Raw genomic sequence first — 20498 nt, forward strand, 5'->3', positions numbered from 1 at the left:
GGATTTTTCTGTAACACAGTCTCTTGCATTACGTTACCCCGCTGCCTTACCTAAAATCTAGCTCTCCCTAGATTTTAGGTTGAAATCAACACACCCTTTACGTCCCTGTGAAATCTCGTCTCTGCTTCAGCCTCCTCTCCCCTCCCACCTGCCAACTAACCTGACTGTCCCACCTTTGGGGAGCACATGTAATCCACTGGACACCCATGCCCTCTCCCCCCTGCTGTGTGTACCGGCCATGCCTGCCCCCTGGCTAATGTCCTTCTGTCATCTGACTGAGCCCAGGGACTTCCCTTCCTCTGGGAAGCCTGCCAACCTGCAGTCTGAATCAGGTGCTCTTGTTTGTGTTCCCAGAGCCGCCTCTCTTCTAGTACATGTTGCACTAGGTTGTCACTGCCTGCCTGTTTCCTCCAAGGTCTTTCATCTCCATCTCCCTGGGGCCCAGCACATTGCCTGGCATAAAGTAAGCACCCAATAAATTTCAAATTGCACATATGTCAAGTTCCCTATAAAACCTCAGCCGCCAGTCTGAAGGTTCTTCTCTGTGCAGCCTCTTTCATTTTTCAGAAAAGGAGGGTACAGTAGATTTTTAGCAGGAAAAGGTGGATTATTGGCTTTTGGTCTATCATAAGTAAGTGTGTTCAGCTTGGGAAGCTTCTGTTTGTAGTGGTGAATATTTTTAAGCAGTAAAATGTCAGCAACTAGAGCCTCTGCCCAAACCCCTAAGCCTCCTTCTCCATCCTGAGGGGCCCCTTCATTTCACTGCAGTGCTGGGCTGAGAGAGGCCACACTTCCAACAATACAAAGGAAACCACGAAATGTTGCTGCTACTTTTCCTTTGCAGCTCAGATAAAAGAAAGCAAACACAGTGTGGGGAGAAGGGACTGTCCTTTTTGGGGTGCTGACTTGTTTCTTTTTCTTCTTTTTAAACTGAATTTTTTAAAAAAATTATTTATTTATTTGTGGCTGTGTTGGGTCTTCGTTGCTGCACGTGGGCTTTCTCTAGTTGCGGCAAGTGGGCTTCTCATTGTGGTGGCTTCTCTTGTTGCAGAGCATGGGCTCTCGGTGCGCAGGCTTCAGTAATTGTGGCATGTGGGCTCAGTAGTTGTGGCTTGTGGGCTCTAGAGCACCGGCTCAGTAGTTGGGGCGCACAGGCTTAGTTGCTCCACAGCATGTGAGATCTTCCCGGACCAGGGCTTGAACCCGTGTCCCCTGCATTGGCAGGTGGATTCTTCTTTTTTTTTTTTTTAATTTTTCAAAGTTTTCAGAAGGCACATTTTAATTTTAAATATACAAAACCATATTGCTCTGTGTTTATAAAATAAAATTAGTTATTGATAGAAAAGCTTTTAAATTGTCTTAGTCAAACTCAAGTAAAAGGATTTAAAAAATAAAACATTAACTAAAAAGAGTTTTACCAGAATATTGAACTCTCCTTGATAGTCACAGAAATCAACACAATGTCCATTAGTGCAGAATAAAAGACATACACAATTCAGTGTAAAAAAAAAAAGCAATTTGCATTAATGGAACATTAAAATTGTGATTTAAACCCACAAAATTCAGGAAATTCAGAATTAGAACTCCAAAGGTAACCTTAACTGTGACCTCTTGTGCATGTATGCTGTTTAGAAATTTGAGATTTTTTGCCTTCCTGATCACATACCACTATGAAGAACAATTTTGAAGGGGGAAAAAAAGTACTTTTCCTTAGAACCACTGTATATGTTTAAAATTTTATACCCACTTAGAAAATCAAATGATCAATCTTATACTACCATATGAGCTAATATGGAATAAGAAGGAATTTTTAAAATATACTCTAGAAAGCTGTATAAGCTACAACATAATGCACAGCCACTTGAAACACGATTTGAACTTTCTTTTTGATACAGCCATAAGTGCCTACCATATAAAAACATATTCACACTGCAGGAAGACAGAGGGGAACACTATTAAAATTGAATAGCATGTAACGAAGAAGGGTCAGGGAAATAATTGAGCAAATAATTGAGCAATAATTGAGCAAAAGTAACATCCTTCGTATTTTTAAATCTACACTTTCCTGGGAAGATACTTTATCTCTTCAACTATGGGTTCTTCAATTTTAAAATGAGAGGATTGAGTTAAGTAACATCATAGTTTCTTCTAACTTCAAAACTGTATGATTCAGTGACTTCATATAAATTAATATTCTAGAGGAGACTCATAAATTTGACATCGTATTAAACCTTAAGTAATTTGTATCAGAGCTTAGTGAGATATGCCAAGAAAGAAAATGATATTGATAAACCACTGGGCCTCTCTTAGATATGATCAGCCTATCTCATTGATCCTGCCCTATCTTTTGGATCTTTTAGTCAAAAAAATGTTAACTCATCCATCCATCCAGATGTTAGTTCAGTCTTTGTGCCCAGGGTTATCAGAAGATATCTTCTAGTAAATTAAAAAACATCATCGGGGCTTCCCTGGTGGCGCAGTGGTTAAGAATCTGCCTGCCAATGCAGGGGACACAGGTTTGAGCCCTGGTCCGGGAAGATCCCACATGCCACGGACCAACTAAGCCCGTGAGCCACAACTACTGAGGCTGCGCTCTAGAGCCCGCGAGCCACAGCTGCTGAGCCCACGTGCCTAGAATCCATGCTCTGCAACAAGAGAAGCCACCGCAATGAGAAGTCTGCGCACCGCAATGAAGAGTAGCCCCCGCTCGCCACAACTAGAGAAAGGCCGCGCACAGCAACAAAGACCCAACGCAGCCAAAAGTAAATAAATTAATTAATTAACTAAAAAAAAAACCATCAGGCCTCCTGAGATATGTTTCTCAATATTATGAATGTGAGATCAAGAAGGACTACAGAGAAAAGGTAGTAGCGTAAGAAGGCCATAATAATGTCACCACAGTATATAGCTCTTCAAGCAAAGTCACCGTGGCCCATTTTTTTAAATAAGGAGATATATTTATTGAAAAGACAACTGAAAAGAAAGCGTATATACTTACAGCTATATAAACTGTGGCATAACAGATACTATCACAGCCCCTTTGCTCTCCCAGCAGCCAGCACTTGCATCTCTGTCAGATGGCTGCCCCCAGGCTGCCAAAACCTGGTTTATCTATATGCACAGAGAATATGCATATCCCAGAAGTATCTTGGAATTTACAGATCCCATGGTGGCTGATAACCAATGTCTATAAGTACCACTGCTCCCTTGTTTCCTGTGCTGCAACCTCCACTGTCTTCACAGCTTCCCTGAAAGGCTGAGGCAATGTTATCTACCCTTCAAAGGATTTACTTGAAATCACATCTAGTCCTAATATGCTGCTGGGTTGACTTTGGGATTCCTGGAATTAAAAAAGGCCCAGTTTTTCATAATGTGTTTATTCCAGAATTGCCTTGGAAGAATATTGAGGATGGCAATCAAAAGGCTAAAAGAAATGGAGATGTGAGAAAAGTCCTATTATATACTGGGCAACCAGCTGAAGTGTGAGTGGCATCCTGCTGACCCTATTCTGCCACGAGCCCTGTAGTCCTGCACCTTCTGGCCACCAGGGCAGGCGGGCGGATTCTTAACCACTGCGCCACCAGGGAAGCCCTGCTGGCTTGTTTCTAATTGCTGTGTCCTCCCCTGCCTCCACCCATGGCTCAGTGTGGGGTAGGCCCCTTCTGCCCAGAGCTACTGGACACGTCATAAGAAGGTGTTTCTCAAACATCATAGTTAAAACTGGTTCATGCAGTCAGTGTCAGAGCACAGCGTCTGTACCGCTAGGTGTCACAATTCATTACTCACCCCAAATAGCTGTGCCCTGACTAAGACACAGAATGACTACACATTTAGAAACAGCCCTCCCTTCAAGTCCCTGTTTCTTTAGTTATTTGTCATTTACTCACATTCTTCCTTGTATGAGGAACATTTCCTTCCCCTTGCCCTGTATCCTCCTAAGTAGATAGGTAATATTTCAGGGTGATGTCAGAACCTACAGCAATTGGGATGATTTTTAAACAGTATTTCATGGGCTTCAAGGAAAGCAGTTTTGCTTCTGGTTCTAAGAATGAGTCCGGTTCCACCACTTACTGGTTTGGGGACGGAGCACAGTTTATTTGCATTCATCTGTACAATGGGAGCAACAATCTACCAGCTTGGGTGTGGTGCAGATTAAGTAAAAGGATGTCTGGGAGGAGGTTGGCCCAGTCTCTGGAATACATGTGGTAGCCAGGAAATGTTCCGTGGCTTCTGCCTCCCCACCCCCATCTTCAGTTCCTCCCACAAGAGTAACAGCGTGTAATAACTGACTTATTTTGGCATGAAGGATTTAAATGCAAAATCTTAAGGCAGTCACCCTTAAAGAAACACTGAAGCGTTTATCTGTGAAAACATTAAGATTGCACTCCTTCACTGTTCTCTGTGCCCATGCAGTATTTACATTCTGTTTAGGAGAGTCGGTCAGTAGGCAGAGGGGATCTGGATCCCAGGTGTGTGCTTTGCTCACAGAAAGGACAGGAGCATTAAAGATCTGCTCCTAAAATGTGAAGTTCTAGAGAATTTTGTGGAAGTAGCTTATCCAGAGGCTCCCCTGTCACTCCCCCAAAAGGTTCTGTGTTTTATTTACATAAATGATTGAATCTATTCCCAGCTGAATGCTTTCCTGAGTATGTCACTCAGGCTCCCACCCCAGAGTCATCTGTCCCCCGCAGCCCACATTCAGCAGCTCCGTCTGCCTCCCCGCCCCGGCCTGGGCACCATCTCCTTTCCTGGGCTGCTGCAGGAGATTTCTGTGTCTCTGAGCATGTTCCACTCCACGTACATGCCCCAAGGATCTCCAGGGAAACACAGGGTCCTGCGCCCTGGTAGACCTGGGGCCATCCTACTCTTTGTGGGAGGCAGTTGCAGTAAAAACAAACAATAAACAAAAGAGGCTAAACACCCCTTTACCTGTGTAACCTGGTATCCCCCCAGCTTGTTTGATCACAGACCCTTTCATTAACCTCCCCCTGGTGAACTGGTACATGCTGAGTGAGGAAGGCAAAGTGCAGCTTGCTGTAAGCCACCAGTTCCCCACATGTGCTTAGACTGGACGGATAAACCGGAACTGACAGGCGTGTCTGTCTCTGGAGGGGGCGCTGGGTATCCAGGGTGTGGGGTAAGAGCCAGCTCCTCACTGTGTGCCTCTTGGGAACTTTAAAACTTTCTACTGTTTTGAACACAGCACTAGTCTGCTCCCAACTCCACCAGACTTTATGTGGAGCGTAGTGTGAAGTCCTTGGATCTGCTCACGGCCTTGGGGTTGGTTGGCCTCTGCCTGCCCACCTAGCGCCTCCCACTCCTGCCTCCTTGCCAGCTCCCTGTGAGGTAGTGGCCTCCTCTGTTGAGCATCCCGTCATCTCTTCCTGACAGATGCAGGCAGTGGGGCTGCAGGCAGTGGCTCGTTGGTGCTACTTCTGAGATTTACCCTGCTCTCCTTGGAAGCCCACCTTCCATAGAGCATGCTGGCCTGGGATGCAGGGATACTGATGCTTTATTCCTTCCTCAAACTCTAACTTTTGAGCCCCAGGGGGTGGCCAGAGTACCCAGGAGGCAGTGAGACCTGGGCCAGGAAGGTCAAGAACTCCAGGATTGAGCAGATGTGACTCAGAATCCTTTCAGCCTTGTGGCCTGGGGAACTTGTGCCTTCATCTTCCTTTTATTATACGATGGTGGGGAATAAGCCCAGCTGCAGGGTTTGAACGTGTGGCTTGTCTCTGTAGAACAGCAGTCCCCAACCTTTTTGGCACCAGGGACTGGTTTCATGGAAAACAGTTTTTCCACGGACGGGGGTGATGCGCAGGGATGGTTCAGGCGGTAATGTGAGCAGTGGGGAGCAGCAGATGAAGCTCCGCCCACTGCTCACCTCTTGCTGTGTGGCCAGGTCCTAACAGGCCATGGACTGATATCAGTCCACGGCCCAGGGGTTGGGGACCCCTGCTCTAGAAAACCTAGTGCAGTGCCTGGCATCTTGTAGGTGTTCATTGTGACTATGAACCTATCACTCCCTTGGCTCTTAAAGTCCTGGGCTCCAAAGGAAAGAACACAGGCCAGAAGCCGGAGTTCATCCCTGGCTCCATTGATGCCCAGCTCTGGGAAGATGCCAGGCCCCAGTGTCTTCAGGTCTCCTGCCCTAACACACAGTCCATATTTACCTCAAGGCAGAAGAGCTTTGATGATCAAAACACCACGGACGGGAAGGTTAGCAGTGCACTATGAGTACAGTTGCTTGCCTGCCTGCCAACTAGGTTATAAGAATATTTGGAAGATGACTAAGGTAATGTCTTCCACATGCTAAAGAGACGATGATTTCGTACCATGGGAGGTAGAGCGGGGAAAGCCCCCGCTCATTAGCGGAGTGACCTTGGACAGGACAGTCATCACTCTCGGCCTCATTACCTCATCTAAAATATGAAAGCAATAAAATCCAGCCACACAAGGGTGGCTGTGAGGCTCACACGGGGCAGTCCATGTGGAAGGTCTTTGTAAACTGTTGAAATGCTCTGCACATGTCAGCAGCGCCCGCCGCTCACGTGCCTGTGTGTTTATTGTTTCAGCGGAGAGTGCAGGACGTCATCAGCCCCATCGTGTTTGAGGCCGCCTACAGCCTGGGTGAGCATGTGATGGGAGAGGAGGAGAGGGAGCTGCCGGCCCTGACCCCCGTGCTCCGCTGGAAAAAGGGACAAAAGATTGCCCAGAAGAATCAGGTGAGAACCTGAAAGCTCACGGCTGGGACCCCAGGTGGCAGGTGCCTATGCAGAAGTAATGACCCTGGTGGCCTGGGAGCCCATGGCCAGCCACACCCCCTCCTGGGCCTCCCTTTCCCGATCTGCAAAATGATGAAATGTATGATTTAGGGGTTTGTGTCTAACAACCACGTGATTTAAACTCATCGAGGCTATTCTCAAGCAATTAGAAAATGATGATCTCTTTGAGGTCATGAGCTGGCTGCTTGGCCCTGGCACTTGCCTCCTGTTCCTACACTGTTTCCAGAGCTCAGATCAGCACCTAGTGAGTGCTCTACACACAGTACATGTTTTATTGATGGGAGTATGAGTGGGGTGAAGAGGCAAGAACTTCCTCTTGCTAGAATTGGTGGTTGAGCTGAGAATGCCCCGCTCAGGATCTTTGGAAGGCAGAGCACTGTGAGCACAGGCTCTCACCACCCTCCCCGACTCGGCAGATTCCGGACTGTGCTGCTGTGTGGAGGAGCTGCAGGGTGACGTGGGGTGCAGGCCGTACGAGGCCATACAGGGTAGGAGTGAGCCATGAGCTAACGCTGTGCAGCATCACTGGCCTGTCTGCCCCGAGTCATCTGAGAGATATACAGTGCTGATGACGATGCAGGAAATATGTAAGAAATCTGGGATCCCAAGTCTGGTTCTAAATCTTTAACACCCAAGATCATCACAGATCCAGGACCTGGGGAAGGTCAGACAAAACTGTTTTTTGGCTAAACCAGACTCCTGGGTGGGGTGGGGCAAAGCTGTGGAACCACCCACCAGCCCCAGGCTCCACAGTTCTGACTGCCCTGAGCTTATGGGAAAACTAGCAGATCAGTGACCCACGCCTTGCAGATGAGAGTTGTAAATAGAACCACAGAGAAGTGTTTGGAGTTCGAGATGTAAGATTTTTACCAAGATGTCCTCATTTTCTCCCAAAGTCTCTCCCATGTGGTCTTGGGTCAGGTTCCCCAGAAACAGAGCCTAAGACGGGGATTTAGGAGCAACTTGGTCTAATGAAGCTATGCTCTTAAGAGAACCCTGTAAGGAATGGGGAAAGAGTGAGCAAGTATGTGGTCTCAGCTAAAGTCTAGCTTTGGCCTGAGGCAGGGAGCTTTGGAGCATAAATTACAGCAAAGAGCCATCCTCTCCTTGAGGGAAGGGTCTGGCCTTTTGTACCCCTTACTCGTCAGCCATTGGCTGGCTGTGGGGGATGGAAGGGGAGTGTAGCCCTCCTTGAAGGAGACTCCCTGCTGTGGACAGTTCTCTGGAGGAGGCTGCAGATGTGAGCCGTTAGCCGCCTGTAGCACATCAGCTGGGGGAGGGGCAGCAGTTGTAAAGGGATGTGGGCAGAAGTATACACACAACCTACTGGCAACACTGCCTTTTTGGATGCTTCTTTTGAAGTCAAACATGAACTTTCAAAACACAAGTGACCTGTAGGGTGGCCAGAATGTCCAGCCGGTCACTGATACTTGGAGAAGGCTCTGGGGGAGTGAGTGGAGAGACCAGGAGGATGCTGGGTGTCTTAAGTGGTGGGGCAGGGTAGAGGGGAGGCATGAGGAAGATGAAGACAGGAAGATAAGATGAAGAGGCGGGACAGGAAGCTGATGACTCCTACCTTGACTGAGGAGTAGAAGTGTGTATCATCTCCTGACAGTGAAGTTGGGCCAAGAGGTCAGGCTGGGGACCCAGTAAACCAGAATATTATGATAATTCCTAGATCATGAGTTCCCCGTCCTATTAATACTTTGCTCTCTAAGGTGGAATCTTGCTGGCCCAATAAAGTTCGGTTATGGGAGTGGTCCAAACTTGGGGTGCTGGGAATCATTTCAGGGTACCCTGTGCTTGTTTTACCTCTGAAATGACCCTGTGAGGTGGCGGCCTCCTCTGTTGAGCATCTTGCTAGCCCTGGGCATCCCTTCTACAATGAACCCAACTCTCATTTCTACCAATCCATCAGTGGCACAAAGTGGGCCTTCTTTAGTGAAGAGCATCTTAGAACCTTTACTAGCATTTTTAGATTGAGGCAACCTAATCAAAGGCAGAGATGTAGGGACAGATTAGTACGAAAATGCTCTTCTTGGTCACTTATGTTCAAGATGGCCAAGCAAGCATAAATATTTATGTCTGTGCTTCCTGAGACCCTATTATAGTGATTATAAATGAGTAAATCAGAACAGGGAGATGAATGCTGTTGGGGAAGGGGCATCAGCCAATGAGAGAGTCCAGGGATTTTTGGAATGAGTAAAGAAGGAAGAGTGTTGGTGGGTGAACATTGCACTCTACACGGAGGGACTGGGTGCCTGTCCACCCATGGGTCCAGAGAGGCTGTAGCCACGGCCAGGCCAGCAGTTTCAGAGGGGTTCAGGAGTGAGAAATGGGGCTGGAAACAGGGAAGGGGGATGTTAAGTGAAGGTTCGTTTGTGGAAGAGTTGACTTTCTGCCTCTGTCCCCACACCTACATACTCCAGCCATGCAGAATAGCAAGAAGCCAGGCCTTTTATTTTCTAAAGAATTGAATAAACTGGTTGAGATAGTGTAGGTGGGCTGTTTCCCCAGGGGGAAGCCTTATTTCTTCTGGCATTTGGAGCCTCCAATGTAAGAGCTAGCTTCCCCTCCCACCATCCACCCAAACACCCAGATTTTCCAATCAGCTCTTTTACTTTATTCTTAAAAATGAATGGACAACCAAGGAAATCTGAAATTGAGGGGAAATGTGGTACATGGAGAAAAAAACCAAAATACACCTACAGAATAACTGACTTAGAAGGAAATAAATTCTTTAAGGAATAGAAGAGATTATAACAACTTAAATACCAATTTATACTCTATGTAATAAACACAAGGAGATTCAAGAATATATTCTATCCATTAGAAAGTGATTGGAATTCTATTTCTTCTTAAAAGAAAGAAAGAACAAGGAAAAGTTTCTTGAAAATTAACAATATGGATGCAGAGCCAAAAATGTAGTAGAAGATAATAAGAAATCTCCCAGTAAGCAGAGCTAAAAGACAAATAGAAAAGAGCTAAAGCATCAATCTGCAAGGTCCTATATCCAAGTAATAGGAATATCAGAAAAAGCAAACAGAGAAAATGAAAAACATTATGAGAGATAATGTAATAAAATTTCCCAGAGTTACAGAGAGACACTTTTTTAAATTTAAAGGACCCACAGACTTGCAAGCAGGATAAACCAAAACTATCCTAGATACATCATTTTGAAATGGTAATACTCCTAACACATAAGGAAAATTCTAAATGCTTCCAGGACAAGGAGTACAGGATGGTGGTAGTGAGGAATATTTGTCCACTAACGACATAATTAGAGTCACACTAAGTTGTCCATAAGACTAATTATTAGCAAGATTGGAAGAAAGCATATGTGAAATAAGGGCTTCAAAGCTCTGAGAGAAAGTGATTTTGAAACTAGGATTTTATACTTAGCCTAACAGTCAAGTATGAGGTCAAAATAAAGTTATTTTTCAGACAAGCAAGGACGCAGAAAGTTTACATCCCTAGTAGCCGTTCCAAGGAAATCACCTGAGATGCACTCCAAGAAAACAAGGGTGACAATTAGAAGGAGCAATATGGGGGATGTAAGAACTAACTCCTAGAAGTCTAATGACAAGAAATTCCAGGATTACAACTGTGCAGCAAGTCTAAAACACAGTTGATCAGTTTAGAACAGGGGATCAATGAACTTCGAGAAGAATGAAGCCAGCCATAGCAGAATGACAAGAGAATAGCAAATATTCAGGATACAGTGTAGATGGAATATATTTTTTCTATGGTTAAGAAAAAATAAAGGCAGTCAAAAATTCCCAGGAAAATAAAAACATGGCCAATATGTCATGGTTCAAATATAAGACAAATTAAAATGTGGTGGGATTTTAAGCAAATAGAAGAATATATGGAAGAGAAGGACCTTAATACTAGAAGCATTCTCCCTTAAGCAAAAGTTGAGTATTCTAGTAGTTTAACTTTGCACCTGTAGAGGAAGATATGTAATCATGACACTTGTCTTGGCTCTTCTGTGAACAGTAATCAAGAGGCCATATTGACAACATGATTTATTGGTTGTTAGTATTTACAGTCAAGCCAAATCAGTTATGGTTAGAGTACATAGTGTAAATGTCTTTAATTTTACTGTATAGAGTTTAAAATAGAACAAAACAAGTTGTTTTAATGTCTTAATCTTTTAAATTGGTGAGCCAAGAGATACTGTAAAACTTGATGAAACAAGAAAAAGTTGTGATTACTTAAAATTGCAGAGGTTACCAGTAGAGCAGTGCTTCTTAAAGTGTGGTCGCTGAACCAGCAGCATCAAACTCCCTTGGGATGTTGTCAGAAATGAAAATTCTTGGACCCCACCCCGGACCCTTTAATCAGAAACTCATGGGTGGGTCCCAGCAATCTGAGTTCTAACAAGCTGATCAGGTAATTCTGATGCAGCTAACATTTGAGAACCAGTGCAGCAGAGGAGCTGAGAGTAACGATTTGCCTGTCAAAATTAGGAAGGTGGATGGTGGGAGGGGGCCTTCATATAGGTGAGTTCAATTCTTGTCTATCATGGAAGGAATTCAGTGAGAAAATGTCTAAATCTGATAAATCAAGAAGTAGTAGTATCAGTATATTTTCTAGAGATATGGAAATAATCATCAAAAGAAACATAAATGGACATGGGTAAGAGTGGTTCCTCTTGAGAGGAGGACTCAGTATATGGAGGTGTGTGGCAGGAGGTTATTATTTTAACCATGTGATTTCTTTGGTTGAAATTAAAATGAAAGAAAAATATTGTCCTTAGATTGAGAAGATTGTCCAGGAGCCTGAGAAAAATTCTGGGAGAATGATCCTTGCTTTACTCCTTTTCCTGATTATGGCAAAAAAAAAAAAATAATAATAATTTAATGGTCTTTCTCCATGTGTCTTCCAGATGTTGGCTTAATTTAAGGGAAAGATTCTGAGAGCTAGGCCCACTCTAGGAAGCAGAGCTGATTTTTAACTTGTATGTATGTGACAGGTCCACAAAGAGCATCTAACCTCTTTCCTAGGAAGGAATAAACTCATTGAAACTCTTCATTTTGCCAGGTAACTTTAGGATTTAAGTGCCTTAGTCTCTTCAACTAAAAGGCACTAAAAGCCCATGTTGGTACATAGTTGCGCAAATTCTGGCGATCTTTTAGAGTCAGGGTCTGCCCTCATTGATGGTCTAGTTCAGGTGGAATAGCTGCACAGTGTATATAACATGGAGTCAGTGACTAGAGCATGTTTTTTTAAATTTATTTTTATTTCTTATTTTTTTATACATCTTTATTGGAGTATAATTTCTTCACAATGCTGTGTTAGTTTCTGTTGTACAACAAAGTAAATCAGCCATATGCATACGTATATCCCCATATCCCCTCCCTCTTGAGCCTCCCTCCCACTTTCCCTATCCCACCCCTCTAGGTCGTCACAAAGCACCGAGCTGATCTCCCTGTGCTATGCGGCTGCTTCCCACTAGCTATCTCTTTTACATATGGTAGTGTATATATGTCCATGCTACTCTCACTTTGCCCCAACTTTCCCCTCCCACCCCATGTCCTCAAGTCCATTCTCTGTGTCTACGTCTTTATTTCTGCCATGCCACTAGATTCATCAGTACCTTTTTTTTTTTTTTTTAAGATTCCATACATATGCTTCACTCTGTATGACAGACTCTGGGTCCACCCACCTCACTACAAATAACTCAATTTCATTTCTTTTTATGGCTGAGTAATATTCCATTGTATATATGTGCCACGTCTTCTTTATCCATTCATCTGTCCATGGACATTTAGGTTGCTTCCATGTCCTGGCTATTGTAAATAGTGCTGCAATAAACATTGTGGTATATGCTCTCTTTGAATTATGGTTTTCTCAGGGTATATGCCCAGTAGTGAGATTGCTGGGTCATATGGTGGTTCTATTTTTAGTTTTGTAAGGAACCTCCATACTGTTCTCCATGGTTGTTGTATCAACTTACATTCCCACCAATAGTGCAGGAGGGTTCCCTTTTCACCACACCCTTTCCAGCATTTATTGTTTCTAGATTTTTTGATAGTGGCCATTCTTACTGGTGTGAAATGATACCTCATTGAAGCTTTGATTTGTATTTCTCTAATAACTAGTGATGTTGAGCATCTTTTCATGTGCTTCTTGGCCATCTGTATGTCTTCTTTGGTGAAAGGTCTGTTTAGGTCTTCTGCCCGTTTTTTAATTGGGTTGTTTGTTTTTTTGATATTGAGCTCCATGAGCTGTTTATGTATTTTGGAGATTAATCCTTTGTCAGTTGTTTCGTTTGCAAATATTTTCTCCCATTCTGAGGGTTGTCTTTTCGTCTTGTTTGTGGTTTCCTTTGCTGTGCAAAAGCTTTTAAGTTTAATTAGGTCCCATTTGTTTATTTTTGTTTTTATTTTCATTACTCTAAGAGGTGGGTCAAAAAAAATCTTGCTGAGATTTATGTCAGAGAGTGTTCAGCCTATGTTTTCCTCTAAGAGTTTTATAGTATCTGGCCTTACATTTCGGTCTTAATCGATTTGGGGTTTATTTTTATGTATGGAGTTAGGTAGTGTTCTAATTTCATTCTTTTACATGTAGCTGTCCAGTTTTCCCAGCACCACTTATTGAAGAGGCTGTCTTTTCTCCATTGTATGTTCTTGCCTCCTTTGTTGTAAATTAGATGATCATATGTGCATGGGTTTATCTCTGGGCTTTCTATCCTGTTCCATTCATCTATATTTCTGTTATTGTGCCAGTATCATAGTGGCTTGATTACTGTAGCTTTGTAGTATAGTCTGAAGTCAGGGAGCCTGATTCTTCCAGCTCCGTTTTTCTTTCATAAGATTGCTTTGGCTATTCAGGCGCTTATGTATTTCCATACGAATTGTAAAAATTTTTTGTTCTAATTCTGTGAAGAATGCCATTGGTAGTTTGATAGGGATTGCATTGAATCTGTAGATTGCTTTGGGTAGTATAATCATTTCCACAATATTTCTTCTTCCGATCCAAGAACATGGTATATTTCTCCATCTGTTTATGTCATCTTTGATTTCTTTCATCAGTGTTTTGTAGTTTTCTGAATACAAGTCTTTCGCCTCCTTAGGTAGATTTATTCCTAGGTATTCTTTTTGTTGTGATGGTAAATGGGATCATTTCCTTAATTTTTCTTTCTGATTTTTCATTGTTAGTATATAGGAATGCCAGAGATTTCTGTGTATTAATTTTGTATCCTGCAACCTTATCAAATTCATTGATTAGTTCTAGTAGTTTTCTCGTGGCATCTTTAGGATTTTCTGTGTATAGCATCATGTCATCTGCAGTGACAGTTTTACTTCTTCTTTTCCAATTTGTATTCCTTTTATTTCTTTTTCTTCTCTGATTGCCATGACTAGGACTTCCAGAACTATGTTGAATAAGAGTGGTGAGAGTGGACATCCTTGTCTTGTTCCTGATCTTAGAGGAAATGCTTTCACTTTTTCACCATTGAGAATGATGTTTGCTGTGGGTTTGTCATGTATAAACTTTATTATGTTGAGGTAGGTTCCCTCTATGCCTATTTTCTGGAGAGTATTTATCATAAATGGGTGTTGAATTTTGTCAAAAGCTTTTTCTGCATCTATTGAGATGATCTTATGGTTTTTATTCCTTAATTTGTTAATAGTGTGTATCAGGTTGATTGATTTGCATATATTGAGGAATCCTTGCGTCCCTGGGATAAATCCCACTTGATCATGGTGTATGATCCTTTTAACATGTTGTTGGACTCTGTTTGCTAGTATTTTGTTGCGGATTTTTGCATCTGTGTTCATCAGTGAATATTGGTCTGTAATTTTCTTTTTTGTGATATCTTTTTCTGGTTTTTGTATCGGGGTGATGGTGGCTTTGTAGAATGAATTTGGGAGTGTTCCTCCCTCTGCAAATTTTTGGAAGAGTTTGAGAAGGATCGTTGTTAGGTCTTCTCTACATGTTTTATAGAATTCACCTGTGAAGCCATCTGGTCCTGGGCTTTTGTTTGTTGGAAGATTTTTAATTACAGTTTCACTTTCATTACTTGTGATAGGTCTGTTTATATTTTCTAATTCTTCCTGGTTGAGTCTTGGAAAATTGTACCTTTCCAAGAATTTGTCCATTTCTTCATGGTTGTCCATTTTATTGGCATATAGTTGTTTGTAGTAGTCTCTTGTAATCCTTTGTATTTCTGCGGGGTCAGTTGTGATTTCTCCTTTTTCATTTCTAATTTTATTGATTTGCGTCCTCTCACTTCTTTTCTTGATGAGTCTGGCTAAGGGTTAGAGCATGTTAAGTACAGGCTTACTGATGGATCCAAGGCTTTTGGCAGAGAGTGGGAGTGAGTGAGGCAGGCAGGAGGCCAAGTCTTCCCTCTGCTGGGTGAAGAGCAACCTTGGGAGAAAATGGGTTTCAGGGTGGGTGCCAGGCTGTATGTGTGAATAGTGGGGTTGCCACCGTTGCTGAGGACCTGTTGGGATTCTGGGCACTTGGAGAATATTGGAGCTCTAATGCTACAGCCTCTGTAGAACATACAGACTGATGAATGCACGTTTCACCTTAAAAATTTAAGGAAAGCAGAGACCTGCCTCTCTTGCCTCAAGATATATTTGGTACAGATATAACAACAACAAAGTGTTTTATCCATTAGCCAGAAGAGTAATTTAAAAGGACTATAAATCTAAGAGCAATTCAGCTAATTGAATGTCTGCTACACGTAAGATGTGGATAAAAAGATAAATGAAACATTGCTGCCTTAGTAGACTTAGAGACTGTACAGGAATAACTTATACAGAGCAGAAAGTGAGATTCAGACTAGTGTGTGTGAATTTCACTCTGGAGACCTCTTCCAGCTGAGGATAAGGAGATGCTCTCTGGAGAAGGGAGAATTGGCTGGAGCCTCATGGAAGAAGTAGGATTTGTATACTTGGGGCTGGAGGGCTTTGACCAACAGAGAAGGAGGGAGTGATGGATGCTAATGGTCTTCCATGTGGCTGGACATCTAGTGAGGAGAAGGAGAGGGGCCATTAGGGCTAGAGGTACAGTCAGACAGTCTAAGGCCACTTGTTCACTGACCAGGGAGTTGGACTTGATTGAACTGGTAGGGGACAGGAGACCATCACATCTTCTTGAGGTGGTCTGCCTGGACTGGGGGGCCAGTTAGCAGCCCCAGGAAGGTCTTGCAGGTCAGTTCATGAAGGTTCTGTCTGATACACTCAGAGAGTTGACTCATCATCAGTTCCTAGTGGGTCTCAGCTGCTGAAAGAGTATGGAATGAAATGAAACAGTCCTGGAAAGCTCTGGCTGGCCTGTGTGCTGGGAAAGCAGGAAGGGCTGTCATTGGGGCCCTAATGTTTCTCCTACAGGTGAGCATACCAATGGCTATGACAGAGGCCCTGACTTCAAACCCTATACACAGAGTAGAGCTTTGGAAATAACTGCTTTCAGGCTTCCTCAGGAGGCCCCCAAAGAGACCTGGCTGGGGCTGGACTTCCCAGCCACCCACTGTGGTAGACAGAATGGCCCCCAAAGATGTCCACACCCTCATTCCTGGAACCTGTGAATATAATGCATCACATGGCAAAGGGAAGGACTTTGCAGTTGTAACTAAGGTTATGGGCTTTACACTAGGGAGAGTTTCCTGGATTATCCAGATGGGCCCAATCTTTCTCCAGCTGGAGGCAGAAGGAAGGAGGAAGAATAGGTCAGAGAGATGCAGGAGAGGAAGGAGTCAGAGAGATCTGAAGCTTGAGAAGGACTTGACCTGCCATTGCTGGCTTTGAAGACGGTGATGCAACTTGACAAGGAATGCAGACAACCTTGAGGAGCTGAGAGAGCCTCCCTGGTGAGTGTCAGCATGGAAATGGGGACCTCAGTCCTACAACCACAGGGCAGTAAATTCCGCAAACAACCTGAGTATGCCTGGAAGCGCATTTTCCCCCAGAGCCTCCAGATAAGGGCCCAGACCAGGTAACACCTTGATTTTTGCTGTTGACCCCCAATGCTTAGCACTGCCTGGCTCATAGAGGATGCTCAGTAAACCTATCTCAGTGGAAAGGGCCCTTCTGAAAGAGCACAAGGCTAGGTCCTCCTGCAGACATTGGACGTCGTATCAGAATTTCTTCACTGCAGATTCAGCAAAGCTGTATAATTGAAATAAATGTGCTCCATGAACTCTCTAAGAATTCCTACCAGGCAGGAGAGCAAGGTGTGTGATTTAGGACGACTTACCTACTCCACAGTACCTTTGTGCACGTGTGAGTCTATTTTTTCGAAGATCAAGATGGAGGAGACACAGCTGGTGAGAGGAAAGGCACTGGCTATGTTGAGAATACTCACTTTGTCATCTTTCAAGGGAAAGGTGAACTGTTTTACTCTAATATTAACGTTTTACTATGTTGAAGCCATAAACTCTGAACCTCCATTGTGCTGGAAACCATCACCATCTGGACCTCCCACCCCGGCCCCTCAATGCCTGGGTGTGTGGGATGCCAGCCCCGTGCCCACAAAGACTCAGTGTTTGTTCAGCCTGGACATTAGGTAATGCTTTCCTGGCTGAGGTGCACAGCCAGCTTAAAATTCTATTATTTACAGCTCTAAGGTTTATTTTCATTACCATATGTAAAGTCTCTGCAGAAGGATGGAAATCTGAGGGGTTGGCAGGGAGGAGAGAGCAGAGTAACTCCAGACGTCAGAGCCAGACAGGTCTCAGAGACCATCCAACCTGCGGGTTCCAGAGCACACACCTGGATTCAAGGGAGCAGGTTGGTGCAGTGGAGGAGAAGGGGTGTTAGAGGAGGAGGTGTCCACCCCCCTCCCTATATCAGCCTGATCAGTCCTACTTTTATAGGCATTAGCTGTTTGGCATCAGCCTCTGGCTAATCTTCTCAGAAAGGGCACCGTGGTGAAACACCTGTGAAAACCATCCACTTTCAAGTACAAGTGAGGAAAACAAGTATGTAGTTCAACATTACTGACCACGGAAGTCTGGCTGTATCTGTTTCTCAGGCTTCCCGTCAAGGTTAATCCAAAGAGCAAAGGAGAGGTTACACCTACTATCAAAGGCTGGGCTGTACTTGTAGTCACCTGTTGAATTTTTACAATTTCTTCTTCAGTGTTATACTTTATCTTTGCAATTTTTTTTTAGCATGAGATTCTTTATTTTTATTTTGGCCCCGCTATGCGGCTTGCGAGATCTTAGTTCTCTAACCAGGGATTGAACCCAGGCCACGTCAGTGAAAGTGCCAAGTCCTAACCACTGGACCACTAGGGAACTCCCGCAGCATGCGATTCTTTATTTCTTTTTATTTATATTCAAAGAAGATTTAGGGCTTCCCTGGTGGGGAAGTGGTTGAGAGTCCGCCTGCTGATGCAGGGGACACGGCTTTGTGCCCCCCTCTGGGAGGATCCCACATGCCGCAGAGCGGCTGGGCCCATGAGCCATGGCCGCTGAGCCTGTGCGTCCGGAGCCTGTGCTCTGCAACGGGGGAGGCCACAGCAGTGAGAGGCCCGCGTACCGAAAAAAAGAAAAAAAAAGGTTTAATACCTATCCTTATCAAACTCTTCCAAAACAAATCGGAAGAGAAGGGAACACATCCTAACTCATTTTACGAGGCCAGCATTACCCTAATCCCAAACCAGACAAGAACAACACCCAAAAAAAAATTATAGGCCAATATCGCTGATGAACATAGATGCAAAAATCCTTAACAAAAGATTAGCAAACTGAATTACAACCATTATCTTTGCAGTTTTCTGGAAAGAATGTGTTCTGGTCCTCCAAAACTCTTTTCAGAAGAAAACAGTGGTTTTCCTCCAAATCTTCAGCCTGTTGGATCTTCTTCTACATTGTCCTGCTTTATTAAAAACCTCCCGCACAAGCACGTGGAGTGTGTGTGTAAACAAGCAAGGGTGCACATCCAGTGGATAGTCTCTAACTGGGGAAGAAATCTTAGCTTCTCTCTTGGTATCTTCTGAGATGATTCAGGAAGTCAAAGGCCAGGCTCTTGCTACTTGAAATGCTACCTGGAGCCCATTCACATGATGTTCTTGCAGACAGGGGAGGAGAGGTCCCCCTGGCGTCCTCTCCAGTTTGAAGCCATCTTTCTCACTCCTAGTTGCCTGACTACGTCTGACTCAGCAGCTTTTAGAAGCATGGCTAGGGACTTCCCTGGTGCTCCAGTGGTTAAGGCTTCGTGCTTCCCAATGCAGGGGGTCCGGTTTCCATCCCTGGTCAGGGAACTAGATCCCACGTGCCGCAACTAAAGGAGCCCGCATGCCACAACTAAAGATCCCGCATGCTGCAACTAAGTCCCAGCGCAGCCAAATTTAAAAAAAAAAAGAAGCATGGCTAGAATACTCTTCCTTTTCTCTGACAGCACCAGACCCTTTTTTTGAACTTGTTGGTTCTGTTTTCTGCCTCTTGTGACTAACAGCAACCTTTTCTTAAAAAGATAAAAGAACACAAAAGATTCCAGGGTAAAAATCAAGGCAAAGAAACTCTGGCCCTTTAAAAAAAAAAGAAGAAATGAAAGAAATTCTGGGGCTTCCCTGGTGGCGCAGTGGTTAAGAATCCACCTGCCAATGCAGGGGACACGGGTTCGAGCCCTGGTCTGGGAAGATCCCACATGCCGCGGAGCAACTAAGCCTGTGTGCCACAACTACTCAGCTTGCGCTCTAGAGCCTGTGAGCCACAGCTACTGAGCCGGTGCGCCACAACTACTGAAGCCCTCACGCCTAAAGCCCGTGCTCCACAATAAAAGAAGCCACTGCAATGAGAAGGCTGTGCATCGCGACGGAAGAGTAGCTCCCGCTTGACGCAACTAGAGAAAGCCCACACGCAGCAACGAAGACTCAACATAGCTGAAAATAAATAAATAAATTTATAAGAAAAAAAGAAGGAAATTCTGGTCCTGGAAGGCAGGAGATCCCTAGAGGGGAGTTGATGGCTGAGGTTGTTGTAGAGGGACTTGAAATATGGCCTGCAAAAAGCCACCAAGTCTCAGGCAGACCTGGAAAGGACACTGGGAGGGTCCAGAGGCCAGATGTAGGCCCGTGTGGGCAGGACCTCCCTGAGCAGTTCCTCCTCCCACTCACTTCTTCATGGGGATTGAACTAGATCTTCAGAATGTTGCCTTCAGGCAGTGGGGGCTGTTCTCCAAACCACAGGGCCATGGAGTAAACCAAGGGATACCCAAAAGACAGAAGCATTTATCACTTCCAGTTTTTCCATGGGGGACATGAAGCAAAATCAGTACCACGTTTGTTGTTTAAAGGGAAACCAACTGGACTCCTCCCATGATTTCAAAATCTGAAAGGACAATTTATACAGACCCTGAGATAGAAGGAATTTCTCAGCTTTAATTTTACAAAGTATTTGTCTTAAATTTATTCTTGTGGATGTGCTGTTCTTTAGAAAGCAAGTCTGTCTGCATGACCTGATTTTATTTTATTTATTTATTTATTTAATTTATTATTTTTGTCTGCGTTGGGTCTTCGTTGCTGTGTGCAGGCTTTCTCCAGTTGCAGTGAGTGGGGCTACTCTTTGTTGCAGTGCTCAGGCTTCTCATTGCGGTGGCTTCTCTTGTTGCGGAGCATGGGCTCTAGGCATGCGGGCTTCAGTAGTTGTGGCGCACGGGCTTAGCTGCTCCGCGGCATGTGGGATCTTCCCGGACCAGGGCTCGAACCCAAATCCCCTGCATTGGCAGGCGGATTCTTAACCACTGCGCC

At 44.3% G+C, this 20498-nt stretch overlaps 1 protein-coding gene across 3 annotated transcripts in view; it reads left to right on the plus strand.

The window, feature by feature from the left end:
• Positions 1-20498, plus strand: part of ITGA9 (integrin subunit alpha 9) — a 353362-nt gene that overhangs the window by 167556 nt on the left and 165308 nt on the right. For all 3 annotated transcript variants that reach the window (XM_079933602.1, XM_079933603.1, XM_079933604.1), the window contains one exon: positions 6576-6725. In XM_079933602.1, the coding sequence (XP_079789728.1) occupies positions 6576-6725 (150 nt within the window). The remainder of the gene's footprint in view (positions 1-6575; positions 6726-20498) is intronic.

The sequence above is a fragment of the Stenella coeruleoalba genome (assembly GCF_951394435.1).
Source record: "Stenella coeruleoalba genome assembly, chromosome: 10".
Taxonomy (NCBI): domain Eukaryota; kingdom Metazoa; phylum Chordata; class Mammalia; order Artiodactyla; family Delphinidae; genus Stenella; species Stenella coeruleoalba.